General features: G+C 41.7%; 1 protein-coding gene across 6 annotated transcripts in view; it reads left to right on the forward strand.

Moving 5' to 3' along the window:
- The window catches only part of AUTS2 (activator of transcription and developmental regulator AUTS2), a 758,376-nt gene that overhangs the window by 328,363 nt on the left and 406,997 nt on the right, over positions 1 to 23,016 (forward strand). For all 6 annotated transcript variants that reach the window (XM_071765453.1, XM_071765456.1, XM_071765457.1 and 3 more), the window contains 2 exons: positions 10,919 to 11,020; positions 19,218 to 19,253. In XM_071765453.1, the coding sequence (XP_071621554.1) occupies positions 10,919 to 11,020; positions 19,218 to 19,253 (138 nt within the window). The remainder of the gene's footprint in view (positions 1 to 10,918; positions 11,021 to 19,217; positions 19,254 to 23,016) is intronic.

Consider the following 23,016-nt stretch of genomic DNA (forward strand, 5'->3'; position numbering starts at 1 on the left):
ATAGAGAAATACTATCATAATAGCCTCTTGGCCAAGTCATAGAGAGCAGAGTTATGGTTCCCTTGATAAATTGCAAAACATTATTAAGTTTTGCTCTCTGGACTGAGAGTATTGGCATAAAAGGACATCAACCACAGTCATATTGGGCTTGATTGCTGCTTAATTGCTGCTTGTTTGTGTTAGGGATCATGTGGTTTGATTGATCTTGCCCTGCTTTTGTCATTATAGTTACAACTTCCTAGTTTTCTCCTTGTACAGAGACCACAGGATGACTTTTAAATCTTGAATAATTTATATAGCTGGCCAGTTAAACGGCTTAAAATAGTATCATTATTTATGCAACCAAGTTATTAAATATTTATTCTGGGCTTATATTGAACTATGAAATAACAGGACTCTTCTTTGTAAACAATGGCAAGCATCCTGAGGTCCATCTGTGAATACTAATATTTCCTCCTTCAAGAAATTTATTTATTTCTGTAAATTTAACTGGATGTCAGGTTAGTGGTCTGAGGAAAAAAAGGGTGAAAATAGCCGTGACTTAATTTGAGCCAGTGAGTGCAGTCTGGTCTTTTCCAGGCTTGATTGATGGAGCTGCTTCATATCTTCATACAATCCCAAAAGGTCCCATCCCATGTTGCATCTCCATTGCACGTGAGGAGCAACCATCCCGTGGACTTGAAATAAATGAAATTCTGCAGAAACTCTCTTGGTTTTATGTTTCCCCTCATTAAAACAGATGGAGGCTCTCAAGCTAAATTTGCAGAGAGCTGCAGTGCTGTTAAGATTGTTCAACCTGGCCTGTTTGCTTTTTCTTCCATCATGTGATTCATCCTATCTTCTTACTTAAGTATCCTTTCAGTAAGTTACACCTTGCAAAGTCAACCAGAGGCCAAGCAGAGTCCTTTAGGGGTTGGGTGTCAGACACTTCAGGCTCAACAGGATAGTATTTCTGTTCTCCTCTCTCCTTTCTGGGAGTAAAGGCAGTGTTTGCCTCTCCTTTCCTGCCTCACCTGACCTTTCCTATACAGCAGAAACAAGAACTCCTCACAGGTCCAGGGCTGAAACTGGGACAGAGTCCCTGAGCTTCAGGCTGGACCCTGTGTCTGTCACCACTGCAACGAGAGCTGGGAACAGTCTAGCAAGAAGGACCTGGAAAGTCATTGCCAGCAAGGGCTCTGAAATTGGCTTTTCTTACACAGAATGTTGGGGTAAAACTGCCTGCTTGGTTCTCTGTTTTTGTTTTGTTTTTTTTTTTTTTCTTTTTAAATGAGCAAGAGTAAATGGACCCACAGAAAAGAGTCCTTTGTGTAAAGTGTTGCAGCAAATCTGTATATACTGCTCCTTGTAGGGTATTCCCAGGGCTTGGGGAGGGATGTTAAGATTGTCTTGGCCCATAGAATTTTCAGCTGGTGTAAATGTGTATCATTCAGATAAATAACATGGCAGACATGTGCCATGTATGGGTCAGAACCTGAGTGGACCTACCTTGGTGCAGACAAGGCTGGTGCAGTTGCACTCAAGCAGCTGTGTTTCAGAGGTACGGATGCTGTTTTCCCTGAGACACAGCCCAGGGAGAGCCCTGAAAATCCAGGATAGGATACAAACAAACTCAGCAGCAAAACTGAGTAAATCTTGGGAGGGACAGATGGATTCCACCCTGATTGCCACTGCTCTGGCTGCCTCCAAGCAGTCCGGATGGGCCCTTGCTCTTCATCCCTCTCTGCTGCAGGAGTTGGTGCTGTGGGAGCTGCTTGGGGAGATTGATTGGTACAATGGAGAGGTTTGCAAGGTGTAATTTTAAACGCTGTATTTCTCACTGTGCAGCCATCAAAATGCAAAGGGTCAGGAGAAAGCCTGTATTTTTTTGCAATTCAGCTTTTAAAGTGTGCTGAAACACGCTTCATTTGTTGGAATTGCCAACAGCTTGCTGTTTCATACCACTTTTAACAGGAGATGAGGAACAGAGCAAGTCTGTTACACTTTCTATGTTGTATAATGTATGTATGGTTCTGGGGTGTGATGAGTTTGTGCCAAATTTATCTTTGATTCCTGTATAAACATCACAGAAAAAATGAAGGGCTGCATTCTTGGTGTAACTTAGATAAGATAGAGCTACAGAGCTACTTCAGAGTACCTTCTGTGAGCTATATATCTAAGGTTGCCCAAGCATATAATGAAGGAGGAAGAGCATCTTGAAATAAATGCCCATTCTCTTTATCCCACACTCCTGCTTTGTCAAGGATGCTGTTTATTCTTAGCCTGTGTTGCTTCTGCTATTGCTGTTGAGAGCAGAACATGACCACTTGGTGTTTCTGTAATAACAATGCTAAATAGCCAAATTCTCCCCAGGAGATGAGGGGTGTAGCTCTGTTTCTGTCAGTAGGATCCCCTCATTTGAGGTGGTAGAGGATGAGTTCCTCTGCCCCTGTGTATTTAGCAAGTGCAGCAGCAGACACTGCTGGATCAGCTCAAAGGCAGCAGGAAATGACCACCAGAGCTTTAGAATAAGTAAGTTAAGACACCCTTGTTCTGTATCACAGAGCTAATGAGGTAATTGGTTATTTGTTCTATTAGATTTAGAATTTATGTATTTATTTTGTCAACAGGAAATTGGAAAAAAATAGATACATGTGTATTTATTCTTGTTTTTCATAAATAGGATTTTGGAAGAGGAAAATTACTTTTTCTCCTTAGTGGAGGCAGGAAGGAAACAAAAGATAAAATCCTGTCTTCGTTGGTCTGCTTCTGTTTTACCATGCAGGTCTGCAGAATAAAGCTTTGCATTCTGGTAGGGATGACAGCTCCTGGGATAATGGCATGTAGGCCCTCTTTCTCAGTAGCTGACAATTTCTTGGAGCATGTGCATTGGTTGTTGTTAAGATGAAATAGCAAGACTTGCACAGAGAGCCTCTCCTAATGTTTTATTGTAACTCTTAGGTAACAAGGTTTTTCTTTCCTGGTGTGAAAAATGTCTTTGTATCAATACTGTTCAGAGTCCGCATGCGGTGTGAATTCTTTTTTCATATTTACTGCCTAAACTTGTGTATTGTAAATATTTTTTCTCCTCATTATCTCACCTCTGATTTGCTTTCTTCTGCTGATCATCTGTTTGGCTGCTCAGGCAGACGTGGTGCTGAACATGGCTTTGTTAAAAATGCAGTGTAGGGGTCTTGTTCCAGATTCCAGGGCTGCTGTGTTGTTGAACCATCCTTAAAACTTTGAGTGGCATATAAGTGTAGTGTAAGCAGCATTTGTCTAGCTTATGTCAGTAGCAAGACAGATTTAAATGGAATTATTTAAGTGACAGCTGTTAATCATTATTTAAATCACAAGAAATAAGCATGGATTTACATTGTTGGGTTTTTTTCTTGCTTTTCTTCTCCTTGCATTTGTTTTCATACAGCCAGATTTGTTCTCAATCTTTGATAAAATATGTTTTCTTTGCAATCAAATACTCAGTCCTACATGAAATCTGCTATTGCTCTTTGACTGATGGAAGACACTTCATCTGTGTGTTTGCTTGGGTAGAACAGGGCCTGGCTGGTTGTGTTTGTGCAGCACCTACACAGGGGGTGTTACTGCTGTGGGTCAGACTAGAACAGAGAAGGCTGCAATGCCCAGGTGATGTCTGTGACAGCTGAGCTGATCAAAAATTAGTTTTCTTATTTATTCCAGACAGAATTTTAAAAGCAGCACCCTTTAACTGGACAATGCTTAACTTAACCACTTTTGAATCCACCAGTGTTATACTTCTGATTTCTATACTCAGTTGTTCTGTTGTTTAGAAACCATTATCCTTCAGCATGAATTGTTGTATTTTGAAATCAAAGAAATTATTTTAAGGGAAATGTGTATTTCATCTAAGTGCAAAATAATGCTACAATACACCCTTTAATTCACTGATGATTTTTCCACCCTGGTGGGTGGGGCTTAGGGGGAACTGCATTTAGCTTTTTGTCTCTAAGAGGACATCAAACCCAGTCTCCTCAGAGCGTGTGCTGTTGTTCATGTTAGAAAAAAAAAAAAATCAGTAAGACCAGTCAGGGTGTTGGCTGGGCCAGCTCCACAGCTGGGAGATGCTCCCAATGTTGAGCCATGCATCAGTTTCAGAGGCATCTGATGCTCAGGAATCTTCAGTGCTCCATCCCTTCCCCATCAGCCCACCTCACACCAGCATATGGTGGTGCCCACCACTCTGGCTCCCTCACTGGACCAGTGGCTCCCACACCATTGCTGGAAGCTGTGAGGATTCAGCCCAACACAGTGCCAAGGAGCCTGTCTCCTTTCCTACCTGTGACCATGTGGGAGTGGAGTGGGCTCAGGCTCTCCTTCCTGCAAGCTGAACTCCTCCTGTTTGCTGTACCCTGAGGAAACAGTGGTGGATTCATGCTGAAGTGGTCCAGCCTCTTAAGCAGGATCAAGCTAGGTTCTGCCAGGCTTTCCTTTTCCTCACAGGATGAACTGGCTGTTGCTTCCTGGCCTTTGGCCACCCAGAGCATCCTGCAGTCATCAGCAATGGATGGTTTGCTGGTGCTTCTGCCTCAATCCATGCGTGCAGCATTTGGGAGATGTGGCTGCCAGCAGGGACAGGAATTGACATCTTCAGAGCCTGGCCTGAATCTGAGCTGCTGGGAAAAGCCCAGAGCACCAGTGCAGGAAAGCTCTGTCGCAGTGAAGAAGCAAGTTGAAATGTCTGCGTAATCTGTAAAGCTGTTGGCATGGTCAGGACAAAGTTGTCATGGGTTTGGGACTGGGCTGCACTGGTTCAGTCTTTCTGGAGTCAAGAAGAACGTGTAGAAGTTTGTTCACCAGCTAGAGGATACATTCACCCAGGCAGGAGCTGCATCAGAAGAGTTTTGAATTGTCTTGCCCTTGCAAAAGCTGCATAAATAAACATCAGCAGATAGAACTAGAACTGAAAACCTAAAATTCCCCTCCCACAGTGGGGTTATGCCATCTCTTGGGGAGCAGGTGGCCTCTTCCTCTAGGACTCTGGTAAAGGCTTGGCTTGCTGGCTGCACTGTAATAGGGAGAAGTGTTGGTATTCCCAACTTTAAAGTATAATGTAGTGAAATAGTCCTTTAAATCCATATGGTGCGGAAACTTCAGGCGCCTTGAAACTGTACCGTGGATTTACTGCTGCCAAATGGTATGGGGTTTTAAATAAAAATATATTTTGAAAAAATATTTCACAAGTGCTGCATTAGGGTGTTTTTTACATGATATATAAGCTCTGTGAAAAAGGCTTTTGCTAGATTCTCAGTAGGTTTATTTATTTTCCTTTTTTTTTTTTTTTTCCTTGCTAACCAGGCTTCACTACTGTGGAATTATCTCAAGTGGTTTAGTGATCCAGCAAAGCAAACTGTGGTCCTCAGAGGATGATGCTCCCTGTAGTCTGGGGCTCAGCTGCCCTTTCATCCTTTCTTTCACCTCTTAATGTGATTGACTATCTCTGTCCTCAATTCTTTCCCTTTCCGAGACAAAAGGGAACAGAGAGCCATGTTGTTATGGATTATCCTTAGGAGTGTTTTATGGCTTATGCCCCCTATCCTTTCATTTCACAGAAGTCTCTGACAATATACCTAATGTAGGTATTACAAGCACTACTGTTGTAGATATGTCCCACTCCTAAGCCTGGATATTTGTGTCTACTTTAACCTTGGAGTGGCAGAAAGGTACTTTCCCTGGACATGGCTGAATATTCAATTTGCACTTTTGTTATCACAGAATAGGGATGAATATTTCCCTGGTGCAGAAATAGTTCCATTAGATTTCAAGTCACCTGAAATTCCCTCCATGCCCTGAAAGGATGATTACTCACAGTGCTTACTATTGCAGCAGTTTCATGTTGATCTTTTTGCATCTATTTTGGGTTATTCATAATCTTAGCAGCTTCTGGACAGTTTCTTTGTGACCTTCAGGCAAGTCTTTTTTTTTTCCTTCTTCTTAAATGGTCACTCTTAATGATGCTTTGTTACACCTCTCCTCCACCCCTCTTTTTGCTCTCCCTCTGGAACCTTCTCACTCTTTGCATCCCTTGTGGCAGTTCTCTGCATCTATTTTTGTGTTACTCTGCAGGGCAGTGAAGAGCCATATATCTGAAGTTTTTTTGACTCCATTTATGAGCAGAAAATGCTTTTCTCCAGACCATGGTGTGCTGAGTGAAGGGCCAGGCTCCCACCCAGCTGCTTTCTCATCAGAGGGGCAGGGGGAGAAAAAAATGAAGAAAAAGCTTGTGAGTTGAGAGAGAAAGACGAAGAGAACAGCACGGGCAAAACATCCTCGACTTGAGGAACACTTACTTGATTTCTTGCCAAATAAAATAGGCGTGGATAATGAGAAACAAAATTCAAATTGAAACACCACTACCTGCCCCCCAGCTCAGCTTCCCTCTTCATTCGCTGCGTCCCCTAGTGGCACCGAGGGACAGGGGTTGTGGTGGGGCTGTAACACCTCCTCCCTGCTGCTCCTTCCTTCCTCACATGTGGGTGCCTCCCACAGGTGACAATTCCCTGAGGAAAATTCTGCTGCAGCACAAGCTCTCCACGGGGCACGGTTCCTTCAGGGAATATCCACGTGTTCCCTGCCGGGCTACGCAGGAATCTCAGCTCCTGGAGCACCTCCTTGCCTTTCTTTGTCCCTGACCTCACTTTTTGTCCCCTCACTCCTCACTGCCCTGGATTTTTTACCCTTTCCCAGCGGCACCTCCAGCGCGCTGAGGGCTGCGCAGGAGCGGCGGGAAAAGGCGGGAAGCGGCGCGCGGAGCCTCCCTCACCTCAGAGCGGCTCCTGGGCAGGGACAGCTGAGGCGTCAGGCGATTCGTCTCTACAAATGGTTGTCCCCTCATCTCCAGTCCTGGGGTCAGTTCTGGGCCTCTCACAACCAGAAGGACACTGAGGGGCTGGAGTGTGTCCAGAGAAGGGAGTGGAGCTGGAGAAGCGTCTGGAGCACAAGTTTGCCCAGGAGCAGCTGAGGGAGCTGGGGGTGTTGGAGCAGAGGAGGCTGAGGGGAGACCCGAGGTACTGGCAATGCGCAAGGGGAAATGGCCTCAAATTGTGCAAGGGAGGGTTTAGATTGGATATTAGGAAAAAAATTCTTTATTGGAAGAGTGTTCCAGTGTTGGAACAGGCTGCCCAGGGAAGTGATGGAGTCACCATCCCTTGAAGTGTTTAAAACCCATGCAGACATGGCACTGCAGGATGTGGTTCGGTTGGCATGGTGGTGTCATGCTGGTGCTTGGACTTGATGATCTTAGAGGTCTTTTCCAACGTTAATGATTCTATGGAAACTCAAGTGATTGCAGCTGTCTTCAGGGTTAGTTTTTGTTAATGCACTTTGGCAATGGAGACCCCTCAGTACTGGAAATCTTTGTCGTCACCAGCAGCCCCCAGAGCAGGGATGGGAATTACCAGATCCTGTAGCGTGTGATATACTCTGCAATCACCCTCTGGGAAACAGTCCCAGCCCATAAAACCCTCTAAATAGGCCAATTTTGGAGAGTGAGGAAGACCCGTCATTATTCTCACTTTTTGGGGAGGCAACTGGGTGTGGTGAAGAATCAGAAATCAAACCCAGTGCTGAGTCCCAGCCCAGCATTTCAGCCAGCAGCCATCCTTCCAGATTTTTTTTTTCCTTTCTTTTAATACAAGAACTGTAGTTACCTAGTTATCTAGTTCTGCTTGACTTTCAGTATCCTTGAGTAGATATAAAGGCGTTACAAAAATAACAGGTCTTGTAGTGTGCTAAAAGACCTCCAGATACATGATGTGATGATACTAGGAATGTCCAAAAATGTCTGGAAAAGTTTTGGAGACACAGGTGTGTGTCAGGGGCTCAGCCCTGGACCATGCAGGTTGGGCAAACAGACTCAGATTGCTGATTATCTCTATCTTAGCCACATCTCTCACTTGAGGAGTTCTTGAGGCTGAGCAAGTTCATTGTGGGGCAGTGACACTCAACATTTTTAGTGGGTCATGATTTCAATTTAGGAATTTTCTGTGGTGCCTCTTTGTGAGACCCTGTAGATGGATGCCATAAATTCACTCCCATGGTACAATGGAAGTGTGGAGTCAAAGGTGCTTTTAGCAAACCCTTTTTTGTTCCTCACTTGGTGCCAAGGGGAAAAATAATGGCTTGTATTAATGTGGGAAGGTCCTCAGTGAGACACTTGTGTAGACATCATGGGTGTTTGATGCTGGCTTTACTTTTTGCATGGAATACCCTGACGTGAACAAGAGTTGTCAATGTGGCACTTCAAATTTTTTCCAAGAACAATTTTATTTGCAAGAGGGAGCTGACTTTAGGGCTCCCTTGTGCTCCAGAGTAATGCACCAAACACATGCAATGTAACTACAGATCCAGTCTTTTATTTGTAGACCTTTGGAGCAGCATTATGTTATTTCAGTGTTGGTTTAATTCTAAGTGGTTGAATCTGTGTGAGTAGTTTGAAATGAACCATTGCCTATCCACATGAAGTGTCCTCATGTGCATTTGCGTGTAATCTTAGGTTCTTAAAAGAAGACAATGGGCACATTGCCATGCTATTTTTTTTTTTTTAATTTAGCACAGATTGATGGGTTTTGGAATAAAATGTAAACCCTCAACAGTTTGGCACATGGAGAAACTCAGCTTGGAAAAAAAGAATGGAAAATATAGAAAGCTTATAAATCTTGACTTGGACTTATTTCTGTCTGGTCTGTGCAGTTCACTTTGTTCCTACAGAGTTTCAGGCTCAGATGTCTTGGTCACATTCTCTTATTCATTGTAAATTGTGTCTAGAAAAATGACACCTGCTGGGTTTTTCTTCTCAGTAAATAGCTGGAATTCACAGTGTAGAAGTACAAAAATGAGCCCTTATGATTAGTTAGCAAATAACTAATGTGTGAAAGCAGTGTACAAAATAAATTGAGGTTTTAAAAATAAAATCTGAGACTGGGAAAAATTCTTCAGGCCCCAGTCACAATAAGAAGTTTTCCATCATTGAGTGGTTGTTGACAAAAGACTGAGTCAGGCAAACTTGATCCATTTTCCTTTGGGTGGTTAAATTTTAAGCCTGGGACCATAAAATTGCAGTACACAGTGGTCCTAGATAAGACCTGTGAGTTATATATGAAGTATGAAACTGCTTCAATTCGCTATCCTCCCCTCCACCTCCAAAAAATGCTACTGAGATCTATTAGATCTGACTGATGGACCCTTCCATTTGAAATAAAAATCTTTTCACTTGAGCTTTTCTGGCTAAGCTGTGCAATATTTAGCTTATTTATTAAATTGTAAGTGCTTGACAAATAGCTCTAGTTCTTATGGTTTCTTGGAGCTGAGAGTACACCTGTGCCATTTTTTTTGCAGTTGTAGTCATGCATTGCAACTCAATTGGGTGTCTGAGGCTGTAGTTTTATGTATTTCTTCTTTCCTCTTTTTTCCTGTTTTTTGACTGAGAGCACCCAAAACTGCCTTTCATGAATGAGGGGAGTAAAGGATGAAGGTAAAGCACCACACTCACACCAAGCTTAGAGTTCTGTTTTGCTTTTGTAGTGGTTGGTAGAAACTGATGTTAATTTGGGTGAGGATGCTTCCTGCACTCCTTGATGATCTTGGGGGAGAACAGAAGTGTGTGTGTGTGTGTGTGTGAACAGTGTCTCCAGGTGGGAGAATGTGTGTGAATTTTTGTGTGCAGCTTGTTTCTGGGAGAACTGGAAGAAATGTGAGGAGAGTTAGAAGAAAGAGGGAACTCTAGTGGAAGCTGGTAGAGAGGGTTCATGAAGAAGGAAACTCTGATCTTCAATAGTGAAATAGGGATGAATGTGATTATCTGTTTCTGTAAAGTGAATAGAAATCACTGTGGAAGTTGTTAGAATAAATTAGTGTTTGTTATTTGCTATCTAAATCTTGGTAAATGTAGGTGTCTCAAAATACTGCACTAGGTACCTCACCAGGTATTTTCTCTGCATTTACCTCTGCTGCCAGTATTTAGGTATGTGGTTTTGTTTAGATTTTTGAAATGGACTTTTTGCCAGTTATTAACCTCAGGTAACCAGTCTCCACAGGAAGTCAGTTTAAATGAAGCATCAGCACAGCTAAAAGAAAATTTTAATACATGCAAGCAAACTATGGGGAAATAATGCTTTCAGTCCATGTAATTCATATCTTTCTCTTGCTTTGTATGTGCTTGTGGACATGTCTGTAATGTGTGTATATGGTAAATGTTCATTTCCAGTACACTACTGGTGCCAACATGCTGACCTGCACAACCCACAGTGTAAGAGAAGGCAGATGTGGATGCAGTTACATTGAAAATATACTTTGTACATTTTTTTTTTTTTTAACCTTTATTTATTGCAATGCCAGTAAGTTCATTAAAGCTGGTTTGAAAGGGAAAAACAATCTGGTACTTATTAAGTAGATCATGTTGGTTTATGAACATTGGGATTAGGCAAGAATTTCTTTTCTAGAGCTGGGCAATGTTGTTAGGGGCTGGTCCAGCAGAAGGCTCCTCTGCAGTGGTGGCTGCTCCCTACCCTGGGGAGATCTCCATTGGGTTTGGATCCTCAGTGCTCTAAGGCTGGAATGGGGGCTGGGTTGGTTCCTTGATGTGATGGTAATTTTAAAAACTGCCTCTTTGCATTAAATAACTTGAGAAGTCTAAAAGTTCCCGAAATTGAGATCTTAAACTGTGACTTCCTTGGGACATGTGTCTTTCCTCCCTCTACCTGCAGGGTCCTTGACCTGCATGTGAGTTGGGTGTGTGCTCGAGCTTGCTTTGCTCTTTGCATTCACTGCACTGGTGGCAATGCTGCAAGCACCACGTAAATGCTGCTTTGTGTAAATGTGGGGAAGGGTTAAAGTCGAGCAGTGAACAGGGGGATTTACCTGTACCAGGCTAAACTCTTGCTTTGTTTTTTTCTCTTTCTTGCAGCTCAAGCCAGGTCAAAACAGTTGCCGAGACAGTGACAGTGAAAGTGCCAGCGGGGAATCGAAAGGTTTCCAGCGAAGTAGTTCTCGGGAAAGGCTCAGTGACGTAAGTAAAATCCCTGCAGCCAAGTACTGCTTGTAGTAACGCCTGGTGTAGTTCTCTAGGGGGTGTAGCAGGGTTTAGTCTCTGGGATACTTTGTTGCTAAAATCCCCTTCCCTTTCTGGGATTGAGAGAAGAGGTAGCTTAGATCTCCTGCCCCAGGTCAATAAAATTCTTCAAGTTGGGTACAATGTCTGTCAGTGTGAAAACCCTCATTCATTTTGACATCTCGTTGAAGGCCATTTAATGAAGTTAAAATGCCCTGCATAGTTGAGAAGTGAGATGGCCTCTTTTTACCCTGAGTGGGGAAGGAAAAAGAGTGCATTTCTTCGGGTTAAATACTGTCTTTATGAAAAGTATTTGTGTCTAGAGAGACTCGAATAATTTTTATAAAATGAACTGATATAACATGGCCAACAATAGCATAAGCTCTGCCTTTATTGCTCTATCTAAACTGTTGTGGAAGATCCTAAGATGGCAGCTCTGTGGAGAATGCTTTTCTCTATTGAAGAATGCTGGCCATTCACTGAAAGACATGCATGAATTATTCCAACACAGGAATGTCTGCAGAAATCTTTCTGTTGCTGCAATTAGATTATTATTTATTATGTGTACCATCACAATCCTTGAGTGTTTTATTAATGGCTCTGGGTCCTCTGTGCTACATGCTTTACGACACAGAATATAGACAGCCCTGCCCCAAAAGAGTGTCTAAATTGGGGATTTTGTAGGTCAGATCATTTACTGGGAAAAGCATGGATAGCTACATTAGTCAGACCAATTTGTATCAGCCAGCAATCTGGCCCTACTTTTAACTAACCCACATTTTGGAAACGGGGATTTTATCAATAGCATGTCCATGTAGATTTGGATGACAGATACCAGATGGTGTCCTCTGCAGGCCAATCCAATAAAACTGAATTGAGCAGGCATTAGAAGAAATACTTTTGTAAAGGATACATTTCGTTGTGCAACTCTAAGCCTGAAGGCACACAGCTAGCACTTTTTTGCTGAATTGTGTGTATCACTGGAACAGCCGCCTGATTTTATTTTATTTTTTTCTTTGAAGGTGTGAAATCTGTAGCACTCTCTTTCCTCATCCCTTGGTTATGTTATTTTAGAGGTCCATTCCTCCCCCTGAGCCAACCATTATGGGTAGATTCAGTTAGACACTTCAGAGCCTGCCCTTCCTGCTCTCAGGTGATGTCAGTTTTAGGGCTGTAAGATATCTTTGGAAGAGGAGAGTGAAACCAGAGGAGATAGTAAGTAAAATGGTCTGTACAGGTAGTAGTGGATGGCAGCTGACCCTCAGCCTGTCACTGTTGCCATCCTAAGTTGCTTTGAGCCCTGTGGCAGCTGAGAAGTCACTGCAATAACACAATTACACATTACCTTACTGCAAAAGATTTCACAGCTCCTTACAAACATGGCTAATTTAGCCTGGTTACTCCCTTGCAGTGTACTGAGGGAGAGTTCTGAGGCTTATTTGAGCTCCTCAGCAGCTCATGGCATTGCAATGCCAGACCTGGCAGTGAGAGCAGAGTCCTAGTTCCCTTTCCACCAGTCAAATACAGGTTTTTTTATCTGAAAGTTTTACAATACTTTGTCTTGGCACTCTGGCAAATTAAAAGGAAGTGGAGAGCAAATACAACTTCCCCAGTGCACTCAAGAGAGGACAAAGGGATTCACAGGTTGCTCAAAAGGAACATTATGTAAATATATGTGAAAATGTATATTTTAAAATCATTATACATAATTTATGTTTTGTTTAATAAGTAAGTTCCTTTTTGCTTTGATAATTCATTGCAATACAGGCATGTGTCTCAGTGGTCTGGTGTTCCAGCTCAGCTGAGATTTGATAAAACATGCACAAGGTAACTCTCATCTTTCCTGAGTGTGTGTTGGCCTTTGCCAGGCTCTTTCAGTTAGAACAGTAAATACTGTTCTGCATTTCTCTGGCAAAGACAAGCACCCTTGTTTTTATGTGACGAGGCCTTACAATTTTGGCCACCAAGCTCACCTTGAACTGTCCAGGTATGCACAAGGATGCATGAAGAGCTTCATAAGGTTATTTTAAATTGTATCTTTTGAAGACGTGAGTTTTCTAAATATATCTACTAATTAGAACAAAAAAAACTACTGAAAAAAAGAGTAAGTTTACTCTGAAGATCCCATTCTGATTTTAACAGTTTCCTCTAAAGAAATATGCAAAAAGTTGTGCAGTCAAGAAAGGGTAGAAATAAAATATAAAACATTGCAAGCAGATTAACCCTCAGGTCAGAAAGCAATTTTTGGACATGAAATATAATGATGTAGCCCGACAGCTCTGCAAGATTAAGCATGGCTACTGCATGGAAATATGTATAATGAATGAAGTGCATATACTCTAGGTGGATGATCAATTTTCAAATCCCTAGTTGTAAGTAAGCTGTTGAAACAGAAATGTTAGCTTCATGGGCTTTAATGTGGAGCCTAAGTGATAGCTTAGTGACAGATGCAGAATGAGGGAGACAGTGTAATGAATATCCAGTTGCAAGCTGACATGTCAGTGGCTTCATTCCCTCTCCTGTCAGATATCTTTCAGCTCTGCATATTGTAAATGTACCTACAGTCCTTGGGTAACACAGATTGATGCAAAGTGTGTTTACAAGGGATGACTCCTTCCCAGGCTAATGAGATCCAAGCAGGTAATTTGCAGCATTTGCAAGAGAGGTGGTCAAAAATGAAAAGAAAATAATTCAATGGAAAGACCATGTTAAACAGGAGACTTTTCTCATAATGAGGCCTGAAATAGCATCAGATAGTGGGAAGAGAAATATCCAGTGTTCTTGTCAGATGCAATGCCATGAGATTCTTTTCCATCAACTCCTTTTCTTTGTCCTTACCTTGAATACGTGGGGACAAACACACACAAACACACAAATATACACACACACACACACACACACCCCTTCTGTGAGAGAATATAATTAGCAGAAAACTTGACCTCTGCTACGTTAGGGATAATGATTGCTCTGTTGCAAGTGCCCTAACACATATCACTGTTTGAATTTCATAAGCCCATTTCTTTCTGCCTTTCTCCCCTATATAGTATTTTTGGGAATGACAACTTGTTTTTTCCTCTATGGGCAGAGGTGGCTCCAGGGTTCTAAAAGAGAAATTGGAGAGCTGCTCCTCCTTTATATATAGGGTGCTGTAGTCAATTTAATCTCATCAAAATCTTGCCAGTAGTAGAATTCATTTTGTTGAGATTTTGCTTGGATACAAGATGGCAGTGCTTTCTCCCCTAGCTTAGAGCTCAGTCAGTTTGTTTTCCTCTTATCTTTCTGTATGTATTTTTAATGGAGTCTTCCAACTGTGGGAATACATGGGGTACTTCTGAGCCATGTTTCACAAACCAGTTGGGAGATTACTTGAGGAAAATGTGAGAGTCACATCTAGCTTGCATGGTAAACAGAGAGTGTTCAGGGGTTTAGCAGACTCCTGGCTAATTAGAAACAAATCAAAAAACCTGACTTCTTTGGTGCACATTTCTAAATTCCTGATCTACCAAGGAACTGATGCTTACATTCAGCTGTAAAGTCCTGGTTAGTCCTGTTAGAAATCTGATGTCAGTGAGATGAAACTTCCTCATCATGATGGTAATGCCAATGCAAGCCCACAGTGATGGGAGAGGACTGGCAAGCTGCTTTGGGTACCCCCAGCCCTGCCTGCTGCTCCTGGTGTAAGCTACAGGCTTTCTGCAAGGTGATGAGTAGTAAAACCCTCTTAGCATGTGGTCATCAGCTGGGAGGTAGCACAGGTCTTCCATTCTTGCTGCAGAAGAGAAAGGTGGTCTGCCTGGCCCTTGCTTGCTGTTGCTGAATGAGGAATCACAAGGCAGGAGAAATAGTTGGCACCTTTCTGTGTAAGATATTTTTCCAGATCTTGAATAGGGAGGGGGACAGGAATCTTTTCATTTGTCCCCTACATTATAGGTCTTGTCTTAGGCTCTCATCAAAGCTGACACTTTCATGAGTGCTTCCCTTTCTCCAGTGCTTTGTAGCCATGTGCTCCTGCTGCATTGTGTACTTTGTGCTTCAGAATAGGTCACAGTGAGGTGTCAGTGAGGCACTGTCCTGGAGTGCTCTGCTCACCAGGTCTGTTGCTGTTTGCCCTGGGAAGAAAGGTGTCTACACCCCTAGCAGGGTAATCTTGTGCACAGCTCATGGCTTCAGCCTCATAAATGGGATTATTTTCAGTCTCCCATTCCTCCCGCCCGTGTTCTGATGCCAAAGAAAGACAAATTGAGGGACTGTCTTTGGGTTACATGCTCTGAAATCCTGAGTTCTTTTCCCTCTCCAGAATATCCCCATTAATCTTGGCTCTATCTAAAGTGGAATAACCCCAGCAAAGCTCTGTGTGTGTGTGCCAGAAGCCGTTCAGCAGCAGTGGCTGCTGCTTTGTGCATGTGTGGATGTGAGGGTGTGGATGTGTTTGTGTGTCTAAGGTTGGGTGCTTAAATGCTTTGTTGCATTATGTTAATTCCTCGGCAGTGCAATCAAATTCATGTCGTAATTAAAGCTGTCAGTTGGAAGGCAAGCCAATCGCCAAGAAAACACAGCATAACAAATGAAGTGAAATGATTCTGCGTGTAGCTATACAATGCTTCGCCAGGCATGAAATTAAATAAGTAATTTGATGTTGACATCAGAAATTGAAATGATACCCACTGTTCCTTCATTCAGTCAGACCTGCATAAACAATAGCCAGAACAAATATGTACAACACAGGCTTTCTCCCCACCCAGCTCCCCAAGTAATGCACAATATATATGCAAAACGGGGATAACTGTGCCTTCCAAGACCTCAAGGATGTAATTTTCTTTGGTACACAATAAACTAATGCTTACATGAGGGTTACTACATTTTTGCTCCTGGGCCAAAACTTGTTCTCTTTAAGAAAGGAAGGAAAAAAGAAAAAAGGAAAAAAATTCAGAAGGAAAACAACAAAACCAAAACCCTGTTAATTTTAAGTGACTGACTTGTGTTTTGCTGATGGGCACCTGGTGCAGGCTTCTGCTGGTGGTTGTGTGAATATCAAATAGTGTATCTGATGTTGAATTTTGCCAAGGGTTTCGTAAAGTGAAACCATTACCTTTATTATAGGCACACTTTATATAGGAGATGTAGAACCATCCAGTGCAGGATCACGACTCAGCATGGGCTTTAAAGATGCTGCACACACAGTATCACACTCAGCAGTGGGTAGTGGGATCCTTTCGCTATTGGGAGTTATCAAACAAGGTGAGAAGCTGTCTTCTTGCATAGCCCTTGCTTCAGCCTTTGTGCTCTGTCAACACACAGGTCACAACACAGCTGACTTAGTCATTCATGCATGTGCAACACAGTCTTACCTCAGTTCCAAAGAGTTTGCAAACTGTACTATCCATATGCAGCATGCAGTGTGTGAAGGGCTATATTTCCATCCAGCAAACTCGAATTCCCTGGAAATGCACAGTTGTTTCCTTTCAGTGGAAGTCATTTGACTGCTGTGTTTGGACTGTCCTCCCATAGCCATTGCAGCATTGCTTTTGAAGGAATGGGAATATTCAGTGGGAAGTATTTTGTTTGCTTCTTCTTTTTTTCTTCCTTTTATATTTTTTTGTTTTGATATTTGATCCTTCTAAAACTTGGAATAAAAAGCAGACAAAAATTACACACAGATGCAGAATGCAAACCTTGGAGCTCTCAGCCTATGAAGTAAGTTTTAAAAATTATGAGTGAAAGAGTGGGACTGGTTTGGCATCTGTACCTAGCTTAAACAAAAGCAGTTATGATGATTGCATGTGTTTTCCTTGGTGGGTACATCTCCAGCTTAAATTAAAAGAATTTAAAGGGCATGAAGCAGAAAGCAGAATGGGTAAAATGAGAGGTGATGTTCTGTACCAGGACAGTAAACTCTGAGTGCTATGTGTAACTCTTAAGTGCTGAAAAGCACTCTTTACCAGGTGTTACAGAGCTGCAGGCTACAGTGGCTCCCAAAACTGTGATCAGTGGCCTATGAAAGGGGACTTCCTAGCTGGAAGCAGTAGCTGGGCTGTGCACTGAGTGGATTTTGGTGGCTACCAGGTTATTCTCAGCTGTGTGGTCACGGGGACACAGGGGAAGAGCAGAGAAGTTGAGCTGAGCCCTTGGCCCTCACTCACAGCCATGTGTTCCCAAAGCTGCACCACACATTGCTCTGCACCACAGTGTGATGCTGCTGCAGAAGTGCTTTCAGGGACATTGTCACTGGGACCAGGAGAGTCTTGCTGTGGATGATGGTGGCAGAGGGAGCTTGAGGCCCCAGAGCAGCAAGAGTGGGGCCAGAAGGACTTGAAGAATTTATTAATTTCTGTGGAGGTCCCCTTACATGTGGATAGCCCGCTCTGTAGATTGCAGATCTGGAGTCCTGCAGCAGCTGCAGCACGCAAGATTGAGAGTATTAAGGGACAGGAACCACATATTTTGCAAATTTCCATAGCAGTTTTATGTGTTCATATAAGATGTCCCAACACTTTGTTGATTTTATTATGTTGGTACCCTTATGGCTACAAAGGTAACTTCCTCTTGCTAAGTCTTTAAATTCCAGTGTCTTAAACTAGAAGAACTTTCCCAATAGACATGTAACCTCTCTAAACCCCTTTTTAATGTTGCTTTGGTGAACACACAGTAATGTTCTGATTATTTGCAATGAATTTTGTTAATTTGCAATTTCTTGGCACAGTCTTATTTCTGCTGTGCCAATTTCAGTAAAAAGATACCACAAGGCCCTTGTGGGGGTTTGTTTTCTTTTATGTTGGTGCTGCACTCCATGATCAGAATTGGGGAGAATTTACTCTTAGGGTTCCCTGCAACAGTGTCTCAGAACAGGAGCAACAGTGATGGAAATTCTGCACGTTTCCAATGGTTTGCCAAGGCTGGTTGGGTCCCCCGTGCAGTGCCTGGTAATCACTGAGCTGTGTCATTGCTGAAATTGAGGTTGTGCTAAGGAACAGAAATGGGAATTGAGCTATAGGAGTTAAAGACTGGTCATCTGGACTGCCTGCTGCTCATGGAGAATTATCCTCCAGTTTTCTTCCTTGTCCATTGACCAGCCTGGCTTGAAGTGTTTCAGGTGATAGGGCCCTAGCACTGGGAACTGTTCACCCTTTAATGGAACAACCAGTGACCTGGATTAGGGCTGAGATGTTTAGGTCTCTCACCATGTTTCTAAGAGAACCTGCTGTGTAATCCCCGGTGCTTAGATGAAAAACTAATGAAACAAAACCCTTTATCTCCTTAATTCCTGTGAATGTGGAGGTTGTGGTCATGTCCCACTTAAGCTGAATTTCAGGATGCTTTTTTTAAAGCATTTAAACCTTTTGATTATATTCCATGATGATGATATTGGATTTAATTATTTTTATGGGTTTGCGCTTTGAAATCTGTTTCACAATGAAGATATTTGTTTTTTGTTTAGTTGTTTTTTTTTTTTTTGTTTCAAATCCTTGGTTTGTCAAACAGTGTGGACATCCAAAGGAGAAATAGTCGTGACTGCATTCTCCAGGAAATGGTGCCTCGACTGAAGCGGCTTCTCTGTGCCCACACGTTCTTTACATTTCAAACTACTAATTATGTTTACAAAATGTCTCATTTTGGAAAAGCATTCTGTGTGTACTAACCAGGGCCTTTCGGGAATAAATTGGCAAACAGGTCATACACTGAAAAAGTCATCCAAACCCACCGGGCTTTTTGTTTTGAAGTCAGTCTACGTTTTTTTTTCTTTTCCCCCTCCCGCCTGCCCCTTTGTGGCCATGAAGCTGAGTAGCTGGAGTCCAGGGCATTGAATGTCAGCATGTCAGGGAGACTGGTTGATGAGTGTCTGTTTAGTCTCAGTGCAGGGCGAAATGCCATCATTAATTCATTACCCAGCTGCCTGTCAAATAAATTGGCAATTACGTCCACCGCAGAAGCTTGGAATTCAGTAAATAGCACGTTACCATCTCAGAGTTGTTGAGAGATGTAAAGGGAAAAATTAAGCAACACGGTGTTTGTTTCAGTAGCAGATGACAAGGGGCAGCACATTGGTGCTGTGATGTAGTGATGAAAAGCTTGGAAAGGACTGGTAATGAGCTGTGTGGATTGGAACGTGTTAAAAACCGTCACTGACTTTCCACTTTGTCTTTGTGTTTTATTGCAGAGCTCAGCTCCTTCCAGCTTGGGAACAGGCTACTTTGTAAGTGTATCTCAACTTTAACACATGTGCCTCCAAACACATAGCATTATTCCTCAAAGTGCCTTATTATACGGAAACAAGCATAACTAACCAATCTCAGTCTGCCCAACAGGTTAACTTCTCTTTTTCTATTTCTCTCTCCACAAATCCTTTAGAAGTAATATTTCAGACATGAGGGTCAGTGTTTTTGTGAACTAATCAGGTGTCATATTAATTAAGACATAAATTCCAACAGTGATTTCTACAGTTATAGCAAATCAAATCAACTGTGGTCGTGCCAGCTCTCTAATTGGAGATTGGTAAGGTCTTGATTTCCCCTTGTACCAGTTCTCATTGTTTCATAGACTTGAAAGAGCCCACTATGACAGTCCTGTCTCATCTCCTGTGTACCACAGTCCAGTGAACAGGACACACTGGTTTCTACCTGTTGGTTAAAAGTCCCGTGTCTAACAGATGATACTGGAAAATGCAGCTGTATTTATGCTAGACCTACATTTCATGTCAGGAGAAGATGATCAGGTCCCAGCTGGTCTTATAATTGATCAGTGGGGTTTTTGTTATTTATTTACATGCCCCTTTATTGATTTCACAGTCTGTATTCATACCCTTCTATCTGCCTATTCCCACATTCATCAATGTTATCTTGCATAGATAAGTTTGGGACTAAAAAAAAAAGTTTTCCAATGAATCCAATGCACTGTTTGTTTTCCTGCAAGATTTGTATTTAAATTGCTTATAACCTCTTTCACTTGTAGCTTATGCTATATTCTGCAAGCAGGTTTTTTCTGCCTTTTAGTATTTGTAAGAGAAACAGAGCATTGTGTATATCCAAAACAGGTGGGTAAAATGCAATGAGACATTTTCTGCAGCTTTGCTTGTAATGAAAGCCTACTTCTATTGTTTCATCAATTTATGGGGAAAACTCTATAGTATTCAATTACATCCTGGAAAAATCTGTTGCTCTCTTGTCAGATTCCCAGAGTGTCATTTTCTTCCATTAGTACATGGTTCAATTTAGGGTTTTTTTTCATATAAGCTTTTGGTCCTATAAGGAAGTTATGGGCTTAAACTTTGTCCATGTGACCTCACGTGTGAAGTGTAAAATGCAAGCACAAAAATTGCTTAATACCTGGAGAAATACTGTGTTCTGCTGGCTTTACATTGGTCTTCTGCACAAACAGAATGTTTCAGCCAGTGCTAAGGTCTGAAAAGACATTATCCATTGAAAAATGTTTGTGGTACTTTTTCTAATTAGACCAAAGTCCAGATCAGTTTAAAGGAAGTTATGAAACAGGAACAAACTGCTTTCCTCTTTTCAGTGCTCCCCATTGTGTATTTTTAAGAGTTGAGGGATGAAGGGAAAACCAGTGTCAAATGGCTCAACATTTATTTTGTATTCAGACTGAAACTTGAATGTCTTTGCATAGTTCAGAGTGAATTCCTTTCCTCTGTTTGGGCACTTAAAATTCTCATCATGTGAACATGTACTGACATGCTTTGCAATGGGACAAATATAGTATGGGATGGAAGGCTTTATCATATATAAGTAAGCCTTGTTCTCCTCATAGTGAGAGCTGAATATGCATGGTTTAAGAACAATGTTCAGCTTCATCTTTAGGAAGCAGAGGTAACAGAAGAAAAGCCATCTGCTGTTCCCTTGCACCATACTGTCTGTGGGTTGGTCCAGTAAAGTGAAATCTGGAAGGTGTCAACATCTCCTATGCTCCAGCATAAAGCTTGAAAGCTTCCAGTTCTCCCAAGTTAAAGATTTAGTGACAAGAAGAAGCTTGACATCTTCTAGTGCCAACGTGTTGGCACTTTAGATCATACAGATTTGGACCTGTGTAGGTGGAGGAGAAATCCCTTATTAGGTTCCATTAATATGATACATTTCACTGCACTGTTTTTTATGTATACTCATAGAAATAAGGGTTCTTAAACATTGTTTTTCCTTCTTCACTAATAACCAAGTAAATAGAAAACTTCCTTCAGTTTCTGCCTTAGAGTCATTTTTACACTTGCACAGTCTTGAGGGAAATGTGGAGGGTATTTTCCTCCTTTTTCACTTTGGAAAAGTGTTTTTAGGATTATCTTGCTTATTGTTTCAAAAATAGCCCTACCCTTATTAACTTACATGGGGCAAATAAAACCCAGATGTGTTTTGTGGTACCAGAGAATGAGAAAAATGCTCCAGAATGATCCAATTAGCATGCAGTTCTAATAAATGTAATTTCTGTATTATCAAAGTGCAAAATAATAGGCACTTGAATTGACTTCTTTTTTTCCAGAGCTTTTAACTAGAAAAGACAGTGAGTTTTTGTGTTTGCCTTGAACATCAAATCAAAGGTCATTGATCTCAAATAGAACAACAATGTTTTTTAGTTTAATAGGTAATAATATAATTTCTGCTTGTGAACATTATTGATCAATATATATTGTACTTTGGGGTACAAAATATTACTTAGTGTAGCACACTGAAGGAAACACTGGCAGCCAGGTAAGTTAAAGTTATTAATGGTGGATTCACTGTCCCAGCACATCTCCTATGGAAAGCAGATGCAAGGATGGAAGCAGATTTTATTCAAAAGTGAGTGAAGACTGAGGTATGGATTAAACATCTTGAATTTGCTGTTCAACTCAAGTATTAATGGAATCTTTGTTTAGGCTGTGTTACACCTCACATGTACATAGTGGAGAGGATACTTGTCAGACTTGGCACCTCCTTTAGGAACCATGCTTATGGCAGGCATTTAGGTTTGGTGGGTCATGGGTCTGCAGTCTTTGTGGATGTTGTGCATGCTTCAGCAAAACAAATATTACTTTTGAATCCTTTTATTCTATAGAGAGCCTCCTGAGGTCACTGAGTGTTTAAAGAAACTTGTCCATACCTGACACTTCTGGTAATACAAAACCCATTTTTCCGATGATAGTTTCATCCTAGTAATTAATAATGCACTTCCAGTAGTAGTGGTGAAAGCTGAAATCTTGCCTAATTTTATGCTATAACTAGGTACATTTCTGAATGGCAAAGTTGGGGACTGGATTCTTACATTCCTTGACAAATAGGAGGTAAAGCACAAATTCTCATCCTCTGGGGAAGGTTTTCACACAGCCAGCTTTGACAGCCCACCTGTCAAAGCCTTTTGCACTGGCCCAACTTTCTTGTTTTCTGTGGAATAGACTGCCTGGCTGTGATTGGTGCATGTGAAAAAAGATTTGGAGTTGCTATTAATACTAGTGCACTCTAAGAAATTGTATCTAAATACATCCTGGAAAATCTCCCAGTTGTGTCCCATAATTTTTGCATTGCAAATTGTCATTATCTCTCAACAAAGACAGATAATAAGGTAGATTGCATCTCATTGAGGAGTCAGGTCAAGTATTTGGAAAGTTCAGGGGGAAAGCCAACCTTTTTACCTTTAAAGGGAAAGTTATTTGAACTATGTGAATTTTTAACATTGTCCAGCTGCCTATGATTTTAGGAGATGGAGAGAGATGCTTTAGAATATGATCAGAGTGAATAATTGTAATCATTTTTTCTCTTATCTCACCACAAGCAAAGATATTTGCTAATTTTCTTTTCCAAAATTCACATTGAAGGGTGCAGGTGGTTTATTGGCTTGTAACACAAGAGAAACCAAACCCTAGGTAAATAAATCCCAGGTCCCAGGATTGTCAGGTTCTTTGGCAATTGTACAATATCTGCTTATGGCATCTTGTTTCCATTTCTTGCAGTGGTCTGCTCCTCAAGTCTTTGTGTTAA

The sequence above is a fragment of the Heliangelus exortis genome, chromosome 21 (assembly GCF_036169615.1).
Source record: "Heliangelus exortis chromosome 21, bHelExo1.hap1, whole genome shotgun sequence".
Taxonomy (NCBI): Eukaryota; Metazoa; Chordata; class Aves; order Apodiformes; family Trochilidae; genus Heliangelus; species Heliangelus exortis.